The 14,457-nt window shown below is 36.6% G+C and overlaps 1 protein-coding gene across 6 annotated transcripts in view; it reads left to right on the forward strand.

Annotated features, from left to right (window-relative positions):
- The window catches only part of EML4 (EMAP like 4), a 150,193-nt gene that overhangs the window by 117,286 nt on the left and 18,450 nt on the right, over positions 1-14,457 (forward strand). For all 6 annotated transcript variants that reach the window (XM_033054903.1, XM_033054904.2, XM_033054900.1 and 3 more), the window contains 9 exons: positions 765-914; positions 2,314-2,383; positions 3,645-3,755; positions 6,761-6,856; positions 9,005-9,139; positions 9,362-9,497; positions 11,272-11,423; positions 12,970-13,095; positions 13,218-13,349. In XM_033054903.1, the coding sequence (XP_032910794.1) occupies positions 765-914; positions 2,314-2,383; positions 3,645-3,755; positions 6,761-6,856; positions 9,005-9,139; positions 9,362-9,497; positions 11,272-11,423; positions 12,970-13,095; positions 13,218-13,349 (1,108 nt within the window). The remainder of the gene's footprint in view (positions 1-764; positions 915-2,313; positions 2,384-3,644; positions 3,756-6,760; positions 6,857-9,004; positions 9,140-9,361; positions 9,498-11,271; positions 11,424-12,969; positions 13,096-13,217; positions 13,350-14,457) is intronic.

Raw genomic sequence — 14,457 nt, forward strand, 5'->3', positions numbered from 1 at the left:
CAAGGAACTGAAATATAGGCAGGCAGCCACATTAATAGTCTAGAGGAAGAAAACTGCACCTGTTCCAAAGAAATAATGAGTTGTAATAACGTTTGATCAGTGCCAACCAAGGCTCCTTCACAGTGTGTAAAACTTCTGAATGTCATTAGGAGCTGCGCATATTCCTACAGAAAACGTGTCTTTTATATGTTTTGGGTAGATTTGGATAGAATATTTTTCACTTTGTAAATTCCTTTTAAGTTTGGTTTGTTTAAAAAATACTCTTAAAGCAGTCTAAAGAAATCTTTCCTGAACTTGGCAGCTGCTGTGCAGAAGCTTACCCTTTTCTGTAGGGCATTAAGAATTGTTTTAAAAGGCAATGAAAACAGTACTCTGCTGCCCAGCCTGCTGATGTACAGCTCTGCTGCTGTAGAAAATGTTAAATTAGAATAGCAAGTCCTGCTGTTACCTAATGAAATTTCACAGGAAAATATTTATAAAACAGCAATACTGTGTTTGCTTTACTTCTACCATGTCTTATTTTTAACATCAGTGGTCATCATTTCTCGAGGGATTTGGGTCCAGTTGAATGGAGGTTTTTTGTTTTCTTTTTAAACTTTGTTAGTGAAATCATGATGTAGTTGTGTAGGGAAAAACTTGAAGAGCATTTGTTGACGTGACAGCTCCCCAGTAATCCTTTAAGGGGGCAGGGTGGGGGGTGGAAATTGGTTGATTTTTTCCTGGTATTCAGTGACTATGAAAACCTTGACTACAAAAAAATCTAGATATGGGTATCGTGGAAGAGACTGTCGAGCCAATGTTTACCTCCTTCCTACCGGAGAAATTGTGTATTTCATAGCCTCAGTGGTGGTACTATTTAACTATGAGGAGAGAACCCAGCGGCACTACTTGGGTCACACAGACTGCGTTAAATGGTTAGTATGCAACATTTGCACGTGAGTGTGTGGGTACTAATGCAGAAATATTTCTCTTCCTCTCCTGGTGTATGCACAAACTAATTAATGTCATCGTAGTTGTAGTTATTTCCTGTTTAATCAGTCCCAGTAGATTTCACTGTAGTAAACAGCACAAACAAATGGTGTTAGAGCGGTCCGTGCTAGCTTAGGATGTCTGGTTTAAATGTAAACAAGGGGGTATGTATACAATCTAAGAGTGCTGGGAAAGGACTGGATAAATTATTTGCATAAATTATTCCAAATAGTTGTCCCAGAAATTAAAAATTGTTAGCCTGACTCTAAATCAGTTGTTTACAGGCAGTATGGCAAAAGTGCAATCTTAAAGGAGAACTAGAAAACCGTATTGAAAACTGAGCAGTCATACTCTCATTTTGAAAAAGATGCCCCATCCAAGCATAGAGTCAAAGAAATCAGAAAGATGTTTGCAAAAACCAAAAAACTAGAGAAGGAAAATTGAAGCCAATGTCATTGTGGGTGTAAAGGCAGTTACAGAATTTGCTATCTTAGTCTGAATAGTAGTGCACAAAATGTAATGTGCAGTACCTGACTGGAGAAATTTTGGCATCTAAAGCTCTTTTCTCTTTTGTCTGTATAATTGCTTGCTGTGGGAGGAATGCTGCCAGTTTGTGTTCTTCACTTTCATTCAGAAAATTGAACTGAATTGTAAATTTTTTTGCTGTCTGTTATTATGACCTCTTCAGGTTTCCCTGACCCCCTTTATTCTTTCAATGGCTTTCTTCGCCATTGCAATTTTACAGAGAAAGCAATTAAGAATATAGATCAAAAAATCCCAAGAACTGGGAGGATGTATTCTCTAAAATGTGTGTTTTTACATCAGCTTCAAAGCAAACTGTGATAAGCAAGGGCAGATTTTTACTTCCACTAGTAGTGCACTGCACTTCATTAGTACAATCACATCAGTAACTCATTTCAAGTAGCAGTAATCTGCACCTCCTGGGTGCACAGGCAACTTTCCTGCCTTTTTTTCCCTGGGTTCATGACATCTCTAGGTTTAGGCATAAAATACACCGTAGTGTTTATAAAAATGGCACACAGGTATTTGTAGGAGGTTCGTTATGAGACAATGTAGATTTTGTTACACTGTAGTCCAAACCTGAGATGTGTCAGAGCCCATACAGATGTGGCTCTTCTGGCACTCCTGGTTGTGTGTCAGCCAATACAGTGTGGAATGAAATATCTAATGAGAAATATTCAAGTTGTCTCCTTAAAGTGGGATTTAGGATCATAACTGTCTTCATGGGCTTTTGTTGAGAAACAAATTTAAAAAATTACAAAACACCTCTCAGTTTTGAAGACCTATGACAGCAAAAGCAAGTCATATTTCTGTCTGTCTTAGTCTTGCAGTTCATCCAGACAAAATTAGAATTGCAACAGGACAGTTAGCTGGAGTGGATAAAGATGGAAGGGTAAGTAATAGAGCTGTTGAGCAGTAGTATCTTGTTTTGAAAATCAGGAAAAAGTGGTTTGGGTTTTTTTAATCATCACCTTCTGTCTGCAGTTTATATTATGCACTGCATTTACTGAGATATTTTGAGTCTCAGGTGACAGCCTGTATCTCTAGCAAAAGACAGTAACAATGAAACACTCAACCATACATCAAAAAGAGCAGAAGCTCGTAAAGTCCTTTATCTGCAAGCAAACTTGAAGCTTGATTTATAAGGCCACATAATTTCTGTCCTATTACTTCCAATATGTCTTCTCCCAAGGGAGAGAAAATCCCCTATTCTGTGGGTCAGTATAGTCCTAAGGCTTCATGGAAGAGGAAACCAATTTTGAGAATTTATGGAACGTATGCCAAGCTTTTGATAAACTTGCTCATTTGAGAGCAAGTATATTTAAATGCTGTTCTCCACCTCTTGGCATAATTCTGTCAGAATTTGAATAATTGGATTCTTTTTGAGACGTTATAAACAGAGGGGGAAAAAAGACAGATGCTATAAAGTGTAGAAGCATGTTAAATATAACTCTTTTTTCAGACGTTCAACTTACCTTTTAATATTTTATAAGAAATTTTTGTGGGGGGTTTTGAATACGTGATTTCTACTGTGCGTTTTCTGACTCTTGTTAGAGGTGTTTGGTTCGTTTTTCCATCAGTACATAGATTTGTCACTTTCAATGGTGAATGCTGTCCTTAAGCCAAGTTATTTTGTGATTGTTCCTAAGCTAGTTTGGGATAGTAGTTATATGAAATATAACCATGGATATTTTCATTGAGTAGTTGGTGATGGTTAAGAGGCTCAGTGCACCAGGGTTTGTTTCTTTTCTTTTTTTTCCCTAACTTATATATATATATATATATATATATTTTATATATATAAGCCCAGATTTGATCAATATTTTCAGTTGTATAATATCCCTAGTCTGGGCTCTGAAATGGGAGATGATTCTTCCAATTTTTGTTGAATTCCTTGAATTGGTTATTTTCACAACAACCAACCACCACTTTCCTGCCTCGACGGCACCACTGCCTTGTCGGTAGCCCAACCATAAGGAACAACATTGCCTTGACTCTCCCCTTTTGGCTGTGAGGACAGTACCCAGCAGCATCACCAGCACCAGCAAAAGTCATCCTGCCTTTTGCTCTGCACTTTGTAGTTCAGGCAGCAGCTGCTTCTCGGCGCGCACTCTCTTCCGCTGACCTGTTTGTCCCGTTGCTTTTCCATGCAGCCCCTGCAGCCCCATGTGAGAGTGTGGGACTCGGTGAGCCTGGCGACGCTGCAGGTCATCGGCCTCGGCACCTTTGAGCGCGGAGTGGGCTGCTTGGATTTCTCCAAAGCGGTAAGATAGCACGTGGCCTGTAGGAGCGACGGTGGGCAGGACCGTCGGGACGGACAGAGAGATATAAAGCCAGGTCTTGGAATTTGCAGTTTATTGCAAAGGGCGTGGGTGAAAGGGCCCTGCTTGGAGCTGCCAGCCACAGCTCAGAGCAGGACAGTAAGACAGTAAGGGATAATAGAGCAAGGGGTAAGAAAGAGAGGTAAGAGAAAGAGCTCAGAGAGCAAGGTTCCCGTTACAATACAATAAATCTTCTGTGTTGAATATTCTAATTTTCACTAAGCAATCTAATACAAGATACAAATCTTAGAGCATTTACATGCAGCCTATAAGAATCATTACGTTGCCATACTGTGTTACACTTTAAACCCTAAAAGCTACTCTTTGGTCCCCTTCTGCCAAGCTAGCAGGGTCTTCTCTGACCCTTGGACCTGTCTGCAGGCAGAGGGAATTGTTCAATCAAGAGGGGATTAGTTTCAGCTGGCCAAACTGTTGTTTTCTGGTTATTTGGTAACTAAGGTTTGGTATCTCAAAGATGGTTTTTATTTCAATCTCGCTTATAGTTCCATATTCTCAAAATATTTTGCCAGGCAATCATATTTATAAGGTTTTCCTGTTTCATCCTCCCCAAGAGTGATCAGTCCTATGGAAACAGAAAGGAGATTTTACATGTTGTCTAGTTTATCTCTTTCAGTATTAAAAGCATGTCACTGAAGTTTCTGTATACTTTACAAAAGAAGCTGATAGCAAACTAGCTGAAAAAAACAGGAAATAGAATGTGTAAAATCGCGGTAACAAACCAGCGCGGTAAATAAATAGTGGGCGAGAAAAACCTTAACTAGAAATCGAAGTCCATACTGGGTTTGGTGGTTTGGTTTTGTTTGTGAGGAGCTCGGTTGTTTTTATTTTGATGTTAGAAACAAATTTGTTAGTGAGGTTTGTGAAGACAAAATTTAATGGGTTCTCATAGGAGGGTGAACTTTTTTGCTTTCACAGCTGGAGTAGGTTTTTGTCCACCAACAGGAAATTAAAAAAAAAGACAAAAACAAAAAACCCTTCACATTATCTTGTACTATTTTTCCTGAGGAAAAGCTTGTTTACTTTTTGCCTTTTCTTTTACATAAAAAAAAAATAGAGGTCTTTGTTACTGGGCCCACAGAATTTATCAGAAAAATTGGTAGCACATGGAGATGCACTACTTGGCATTCAGAAAGTTCTCATTTCAAATTTGGAAATGAGTTTGGTTTATTTTTTATTTTTTTGTTGTTAAATATGGACATATTTTAATCTTTAAGCTGCCACTGCCTTTTTGCCAAAAGACTGTGACATATCAGACCTCCTGAAAACCCAGGCTGGATTCTTACATTCCAACAAGAAGAATTAATATCTGTAAAAACAGAAAATGCAGAAAAACAATGTCTGGAGTATTTTGCTAATAGAGGAACAGATTTACAGGACAGCTGAGGGTGGGAAGGGATGTCTGGAGATCACCTCATCCACTCTCCTGCTTACAGCAGGTTCTGTCAGAGCAGCCTGCTCAGGCTGTGCTCCAGCTGGCTTCTGGGAATCTCCAGAATGGAAACTCAACAGTGCCTCTGGGTGACCTGTTGAAAATAAATTCTTGCACTCTCTCGCTGCAGTTTCACTTAGCAATTGAAGGAAAGAAAGGAATTGAAAGAAGTTTCATAGCATTGAAATGTTGCTGTGTTAGATGTAGTACAGTTTGTGTTTCAGTAAATGATGTGAAAGGAGTACTGGCATTCCTGTCACTCCAACAAACCAATGGAACTTACATACCAGGAGAGAGATCTTTTTCAATGTGAATAAGAATGCATTCCATCATTTTAAAAACAAAAAAACCCAGGGAATTTTTGAGGACTATATTTTAGTTTTTATTGGTTCCGTTTTGCAGCTGAAACTGAATTTGATACCTTATTGCAGTGTCACATGATTGCTCACTAGACTGAAACAGTTGGTGTACAGTATTTAGAAGTGTGTTTTTATCACAGAATTTATTAACTCCCACAAGAGCTGAGTACATTGCCAATGCTGTCTTCAGGGTTTTTTCCCACCTAATATTTCACATGTATATTTGCATATTACTGCTTAGAATAATAGGAGTAATAACTTTAGCCACCTGTATTTTCATAATTTGTTAAAGAGTGAACTGGAAGAACTTTAAGATAAGTAAAGTCTCCTCCAAGTCTTTCCACAAATGTCCTTGAAACAGCTGTTTTGTGCAAGTGTGCATTACTGGGAATAAGTATGGTTTTAAGATTTTTTTTTCTCTGTTCCTTTAATTACATGTAGCCATATATTTACCATTTTGTTGTGAAGTTGTACAAAATAAGTGGTTTCAGTTATAAAATAGTGTAGGTGCTGCTCTACCTCCTCTGTAAGCATTGTTTTATTCAGAAAATGTTACATTTGCTGCAATTTTACCAACTGTATGATGAAACTGCTGGTACTTTGACCCATAAGGAAAAAATGAGACATGCTTACACAACCTGATAATGTAGTTGTATGTGATGGTGTTATTTAGGAAAAAAACCCAGGTGGAACTGTGTGTCTGTCCTCTGTGACCTGAGGATAAACAAAATATTTATAGAATAGAAAACGAAATAATTTTGCTGCTGGCAGGAAATTGCAAACAAGAAAGAAAAAAAAACAAAGCCAAAACAAAACAAAAAAAGAAACAGCTACAAAAATCAACAAACAAAACTAGAGTAAAGACTTGGTAAGATACTTTTAAACCTTTCCTTGAATGTTATTTGAAGCATGATAATTTTTATAAGATTATACAAAAATCTATATCTGTTTTTAAGAAAGACAAAAGGAAAATTCCATATATATATTTTAAGGTTGTCATTACTTTAAAAGGACTTGGTTAATTCATATTTGTACCTTTGTTGATTTTTTTAAAATTACCTCTGCCCAGCCCTGTTTCTAAATAGGGTATGATTATACTTTGTCATTACTACTTTTTTTTTTTTTTTTTTTCCCTTTAGGATTCTGGTACTCATTTGTGTGTAATTGATGACTCTAATGAGCATATGCTTACTGTGTGGGATTGGCTGAGGAAATCAAAAATAGCAGAGATAAAGGTAATTTTTGCACATGAATATTCTGAAATACAAGTGGTTTTATTCCCATAAATACAACTTTGTAAGACACACTTTTGATCTTACTTGAAAACTGCATCTGTGTAATACTGCTGGCGTGTTTAAGGGTTCCACAGAAATGTATTCTTGTTTACTGGAAGAGGTTTGAATATTGAAGGGTTTGTAATTGCTTTTTACTTATCCTTAAGAGCCAGTGCAAATAAAGCAATTCTCTAGTGGTTTCTTAATTAAAAAGAAAAATAATCCTGGGAGCTTTTAGAAACTAAACTGATGATTCAGTCTGTAGTTGTTTAAAAAAATAAATTACTTCTAAACATCCTTTATTTCATTTTTGTCTGAATCAAATTCTGGTTATTGATTTTCAGTGTTAGTCTCCTCTCATTTGAAGTCCCGAGTACTTCTGTGGATTGCAGTCATGTCTGCTTTTCTGTTTCTTTTTGAACCTTTCCAAATTTCAGACCAATGATATATGTTCAGAGGTGCTGCACTCAGTACTCATGTAAAGCTGATTTCACGGGAACACCCAATCCTTTGTGTTACCCAATATCAAGCAAGCAAATATTTCATGCATGGGGAACTGAGTATTTTTCTATTTTTATAAATCATACTTCAAAAGCATATATGTCTATATAATTGCAAACTTGCCATTTCAGGTAACAAAATCAGGGTGGGTTGGCTTATTTTCTCTAGATTATGTTGACCAATACTAACTATATTCTACAAGTTTTAATTTAATTCTATGACAGTATTTTAATTTCCTCTTTAATATTTTATGTGAAAATATTTGGCATATGCCTTGTATTTCCCGTTCACTGACATTATGTTTTGACTGTTTTTGCGCTCAGGGGAGTTCCTTGGTGTTTCAGAATTGGCTAAAAATTATTTGGCAGGGATATCTCACCCTTCAGAACTTACTCACCTCTAGGAGTTGGTCTTACAGTAGTATCTTAAGCACCTTCCACAGAAGATGGTGTGAGCAGAGTTGCATCCCTTGAGCTGGGATGCAAAACAAGCTGTTTCTTAGCTGAACTCCATTAAGGTTTTCAGTCCTTAAATTCCAAATGATTTTTTGACGTAGTAGATTTTCTCATGTGAAAACTGTGTGAGAAACATAATTCAATTAATATGGCCATGAACAAAAAAGAAAAGAAACTTAAGATTTATTTTTATAAGTAAACCAAAAGTGCTGAAGTAAGAAAAATTGCTCTCAAAGATGTGATTTAACAGCACTCTTATGCATAGATCACAGAACAGCTGGGGTTGGAAGGCACCTGTGGAGATCATCTATCTAACCCCCAACCCAAGGCAGGTTCTAGAACAGAAAAAGAGACTCCACAACATCTCTGGGCAGCCTGTTTTGAAATCCTGTAGAAATAAATTGCGTTGACTTTCTTGTTTTGTAGTCACTCACTGCCTGCAGGAGATTTGTCTTCAAAAGACAGTTTGGTTGAATATACATTAGAAGTTAAGTAAATGATCAGTCAGTTTGTTATGTTTATAAAATCTATTGGTAAAGGATGAAATACTTTAAGATGTTGGTAATTCAGTAAAAGTACATGCAGCCAGTAAAAATATAAAGGTGGGATCCTATGTTTGGAAGTTATGAGTTATGCAGGCTTCTCTTTTTCTTCTTTTTGAGGAGGAAAGGAAAACAAAAGAACCCAAAAGAGTTTTTACAGCATTTCAGAAAGAGAATAATGGATATAATTCTACAGTATTTCCGTTGTGTTACTTGCCTCTGTTATCCAGAATAGCAAACCAGAATGTGTAAAAACTAAGTGGAGTTTCCAATCCAAAAAACTGTCTTTTATACATTATTCATTTTCCTTAGCTGAAGTCTTAGCTATTTGAGAGAGCAGAAGCTTTTGTGATTCAAAAGGGAATGTAAAACCGGAAATTGCATACTGAAGTTTAATAAAGATCTTTTATGTATGTGAAAAATCAATATTTATAAAATTATGTGTGCAGTCATTTAGACAGCTGACTTAGCACAGAAAACTTAGAAATACTTTCGAGCATATGATGAGCTATCTAGTTTTCCATATCTCTGTTCTAAAACTTGGGGGTTTACATATGTTTCTTGTAGTTAATGTCCTATCTGAATAAATACTATTTTTGTTATTATTTCAGACTACAAATGAAGTTGTTCTTGCTGTAGAATTCCATCCCACCGATGCCAATACCATAATAACGTGTGGCAAATCTCATATATTTTTCTGGACCTGGAGCGGCAATTCATTATCAAGGAAGCAAGGAATATTTGGGGTAATAATATCTTGATACCAGGACAGTTTTAAATCAGTGGAAATCACGTGTTCTGTACATTTGCTTCGTTGTTACCATGTACTGTCTGATCAGAGAGGTAAACATACAAAAAAAGGCTAAATTCTGCTTGTGTGTATGCAGGGTGTAAGAGTGTGGATGCATTATTCTAATTATGTAACAGGTACAAGCAATTTTCCCTTTCTCTTGCTTATTTTGTTTCAGAAATATGAGAAACCCAAATTTGTTCAGTGTTTGGCTTTCTTGGGAAATGGTGATGTTCTCACTGGAGACTCAGGTGGGATAATACTTATATGGAGCAAAACTACTGTAGAAGCTACTCCAGGAAAAGGAGCTAAAGGTAGGATACGTTTGGAGTTAATCAGATTTTACATAGTCTGTAGAAGACAAACCTTAAGGATAGCATTGGAAGGAATAGAGAAGCAGGCCTGGCTTAGAGCATACACTTCCTATCAAGAACAGGTGGTACTGAAGTCCTGCAAGTCCTATGAATTTGCTGAATTAAGAGGAGTCTGGTATTTCTTTATCATTAACAAGGCTGTTCATTAAATGAATGAAAACTACTTTATCTAAATGTTTTGCAATTTTGAATAATGTAATTAATCAGCTTTGCTTTGATCTGGTGTTTTGTAAAAAGCTGTAGGATCAGTTTGGGGATTCTGCAGGCTGCCTTTGCCTCTTAAGGCTTATGTTGCACCATCTTGGTCTCAGATGTATACTATTAAGTGGTGGAGCTGACATCAGTAGGACTTGCATGTGAAGTACAATTACAGTGCTTAGTTGTAGAAGTTACATGAATAACAGTTTCTACTCTAGCAGACCCTCAAGTCTTGATATACTTAAAAAAAAAATTGAAATTTGAAATCGTGCTAATTCTTTAGAGCAAAGCTTTTGTAAAAAAGAAAGGAAAATTATTTGTTACCCAACATATGCAGACCTGGCACAGCTGAGCCCTCATAAATTCAATGATAATTCATTTCTCTTGGCAGCTATTTCAAACACTCTGGTTTAAATTGGTATGCCAGAAAAACATTCATGTAAAAAGTACATTTTTAGCAGTAAGTCTGACTTTGTAGGGAAAATCTTTTTCTCATCTTTCAAGCAAACTCCAATGTAAAAGTAATTCGACATATTATCTGATGTTTAATTTTTAATTTCTTGTGCAAAAATAACCTTTTTTCAGTATAACCTGAAGCATTATCAAATAGAATATTTACGTTGGCTTAACTAAAGGTGGGGTTTTTACTTGGCTTATCACGTTAGACTGGCCACAGGACTTGATCTCATACTGTCACAGTGTGAGAGCATACTGACTTGAACCACAGGCAGTCAGCAAAGTTAAGCTTATAGCTGGGTGGTGTTTCACTTTTTCTATGATTGTTAGATGAAAATATGCAGCACTAGAATCTTGTTTTGTTTGGGTTTTTAAAATTACTTTCTGACAGCAGTTCTTTTGATGTGAAGACCTGATAAGGATGCAGAAAGCTTCTTTTGCTACCCTTGTTGTTTAATTTTCTCATCTTCTTCATTCTTCTAAGTGTTTTCCTTTGGGTAGACGACTACTGCTGTCTTTATAGATGCCAAATGCTGGTTGTACTATTTTAGTGTGGCAGCATCTAGCATTAGATATTAGGTTCATACATCCTGGAAACTTCTCTATAAATAATTGGCCTTTTATTCCCAAAAGACTATAGACAACAAGTCTTTTAGTTTCTTTTAATAAAGTAGCTTTACTTCTTTTCTAATAATGACTTGGTAAATATTTTTTGACTGTAAAGGACAGTTGCTCTTGCATCTGGAAACACTGTGTTCCTTTGGAAAGCAGAGAAATGAAAGCATTTTACCACTTGTTGGTTTTGCCTTCACATTTTGTAGGACAATCAATCTCAAAAAAGTTTTTCTTCAGAAAGGCAGGCCTTTTGTTTTATTTTTTTATCCTGCAAGAAAACACTACCACCTTGTGTTTGCAATACTAAGAGTCTGACAGTCCAAATGTAATTATTATTATTATTATATACTTCCTTTGTTTATCTGCCTAAAGGCAACGCTTCTCATAAACCCTAGGTGAAGAAAGTGAGGAGTGTTCTTTCTTATTTTCTTTTTTGTATGTATAGGAGTGTATCAAATAAGCAGACAAATCAAAGCTCATGATGGCAGTGTGTTCACACTCTGTCAAATGAGGAATGGAATGCTGCTAACTGGAGGTGGGAAAGACCGAAAGATCATCCTGTGGGATCATGATTTGAATCCTGAAAGGGAAATTGAGGTAAGAAAGCAAGAGTGACAAGGAAATTGCCTTGAACAAGGTATTGACTAGCAAGACAGAGCCTTCCCCACCCTTAGGAGGGGGGGTTAGGATGAAAGAATACCTTGTGGTTCCTGTTTTTTAGGTAGATTACAATGTTTTATTATAGAAGTGTTTAAATTTTAGCCTATAAATGAGTCTGTATGAGGATTCAGTTCTCTTGTGTTTAAATTGAACATTGAATTGAATTGAAATTTAATTTTAAGGATTTTCTTTCTTCAAAACCCTTCCTTAGTTGTTTTTTTTTTTCTTTTAATTCATCCTGCTTGAGAGGATGTTTGAGGATATTCTTTAGTATTGCCTGTGTTTTTGTAAGTTTTCTTCTCCAGAGAAAGACAATATCACCAGCATTTGAGGGTTTTAGTAGAATATTTGACATAAGGTAATCAAGTGGTAGAGTACATATTTGAATTCTGTAGTAATTAATGATTAATAAGCTATAATGAGGAACTTCTTTCAAATTTATCCTAAATGAGGTGTTCAGTGAATGTGTCTGTTCATTGTGATTTGGCAGTATGGCAGTGCTATATTCAGTGCGGATGAATTGGAAAGAGTAGCGTACTTTGGATTTTAAAAACTTGAGTTTTGCCCTATCTTGAAATAATGTGGTCTCCTTAAGCAGTTCTTTAAATGTTGGTTTACTCCACTTACCTAGTGTCCATTTATAGCAGCATTTTTTTCTTAACATGTAAGTTCAATCTAGAATTTGTTACTGCCTTGAAACTAATACTGACATTTAGAAAACATGGCAGAGAAGATAACCACTGACTACTGTATACAATTCTTAGGCTAAAATAACACACTCTTCATATCAGTGACTCTGTTTTCCTTTTGGTAATAATTTTATGTTAAAGCTAAGTTTTATGTTACCAGAATCCTGACAGATTGGTTTTTCTGTCTTGTCACTTAATATTAGTGTATTTTCTCAAATAAAAGAATTTAGAAAACAATCAGTTACACAGTGTAAAATAAAGCAGTATATTAGAATTCAAGCCTACAATGGACAAAGTCACTAAAATTCAGAATCATTGAATCAGAATCATAAGGCATATGAGCATTTACTTTAGGCTAATCAGGAAACATTAAGAAAATCAGGAAGCATTCACTGTGTGCTACAAGATTTTTCTTGGTTTTCAAAACATATTCTGGAAGGTAAATAGTAACTGTGAATTATTCCTTTCTTTATAAGATAAGTTGTAAGGCTGTGGAGTGCATTTGTTTAGTGAATTTGACACTTAAAAACTAAGTAATTTAATTTGTAATTTTTTTCTACTGAAGTTATTGAAATGATGTATCTGTGATTGTCTTGGAATAAGATCTTGTATGCCTGTACTGAACAAATAGATGAGGGAGGTTTCAGGTCAAGCCCTGTTCAAGGTTATAATAATTGGATCGTTCCTGTCTGCTGGGAGAACTCCGGTTCTGTCACTATGCTCTATGTGTTGTCTCCAAAATGAGGCTCCAATCAAGATGCTTGACGTGATTTGATAGATGTTTCTTTTCCCAGGTTCCTGACCAGTATGGAACAATCAGAGCAGTAGCAGAAGGAAAAGCTGATCAGTTTTTAGTGGGTACTTCACGAAATTTTGTCTTGAGGGGAACGTTTAATGATGGTTTCGTAGTAGAAGTACAGGTGAGCATAACTTGTTGTTTTTTTAAACTATAGCCCACAAATGTAAAGATTTTCTCTGCTGGTGTGTTATTTTAAGACTCTTCATTTTATTAATTTTTAATTCATGTGTGGTTTCTTTCTAGGGACATACAGATGAACTCTGGGGACTGGCATCTCATCCTTTCAAAGACTTGTTTTTAACATGTGCCCAAGATAGGCAAGTTTGTATGTGGAACTCTGTGGACCACACACTGGAATGGACCAGGCTGCTAGATGTATGTCAACCCTTTAATTTAAATATGAAGCTAGAAAATAGGAAAAAGCATTCAATTTCTGAAACACTCTTGTCCCACCTGATTGCAAGCAAAAGTCCTACAGTTATGCTTTAAAAAACGGCTATCTGGAAGCTTTGATAAACTTAGCAAGGTTCATCAGACATTGTGTAAGATGTTATCCGGTTACCATTGCTTGATGTCATTTTGACAAGCCAACTTAAATAAGTCGTAGTCCTTTATTCATGTTACAACTTATTTTTTCCCCTGTTATTCAAACAATCTGAAGAGGGTATCATACAGTTGTGAAGGTTTCCTTACTGTCACTTATTTTGTAGTTTGGCTAGTTCTCCGCTAATATCCAAGCAAAATTATTTTTTGCAAAGAAAGTTAGCATTGTTGCTCACAAGGTGGTCTTGCAGTGCATGTCACTGATACACTGAGAGAAGAGCTGTCTGAGGATTAGCATGCTGCTAAGTGATTGGCTTTTCCTGTGTCAGCTCGGCTGAGACTTTTGGGATAGCTTTGGTCTAAGGAGAGGTGTTGGCTCTCAGGATGTACAATAATTTCACGATTATAAGCCGCACCGTTGTGACTAAAATTTTGGTCCAAACCCAAAGCGCAGTTTATAATCAGGTGGGGGTTATATACGGACAAAGAACAAAAAGTTGATGTTTTAGTTTGGAGGACAGGTGTCTGCTGAGAAAGGCAGGAGCTTCTCTTTGAAATGGAGAATGTAAACCCCCTCCCTCCAAATTATTATAATTTTGAAATCAAGGGACTTTCAGGCAAAGATATGGGAATTAGGAATAACAGTTCTTTTCTAGGGAAATTAAAATAGAAATACAGTACTACAAAGAAACAAACTGCAAACCCTGACAAAGTCAGAGTACAACCTGACACCCCGTCAGTCAGGCAGGGTGTTGGTAGCAGTCCCATTCAATGGTGGCTGCATCCTCCTGCAGTGACAGATGTGGCTCAGTTGGAGCAGTGCTCCTGTACAAGGTGCAGTTTCCCTCTGGAGGTCCAGTGGTGATGTGGAGAAATCTGGTTTTCCTCTGGAGTCCAGTGGAGAAAGGGGCTCCCTTAGTGTCCCAAAACCTCTGTTTTT

The sequence above is a fragment of the Catharus ustulatus genome, chromosome 3, assembly GCF_009819885.2.
Source record: "Catharus ustulatus isolate bCatUst1 chromosome 3, bCatUst1.pri.v2, whole genome shotgun sequence".
NCBI classification, from domain to species: domain Eukaryota; kingdom Metazoa; phylum Chordata; class Aves; order Passeriformes; family Turdidae; genus Catharus; species Catharus ustulatus.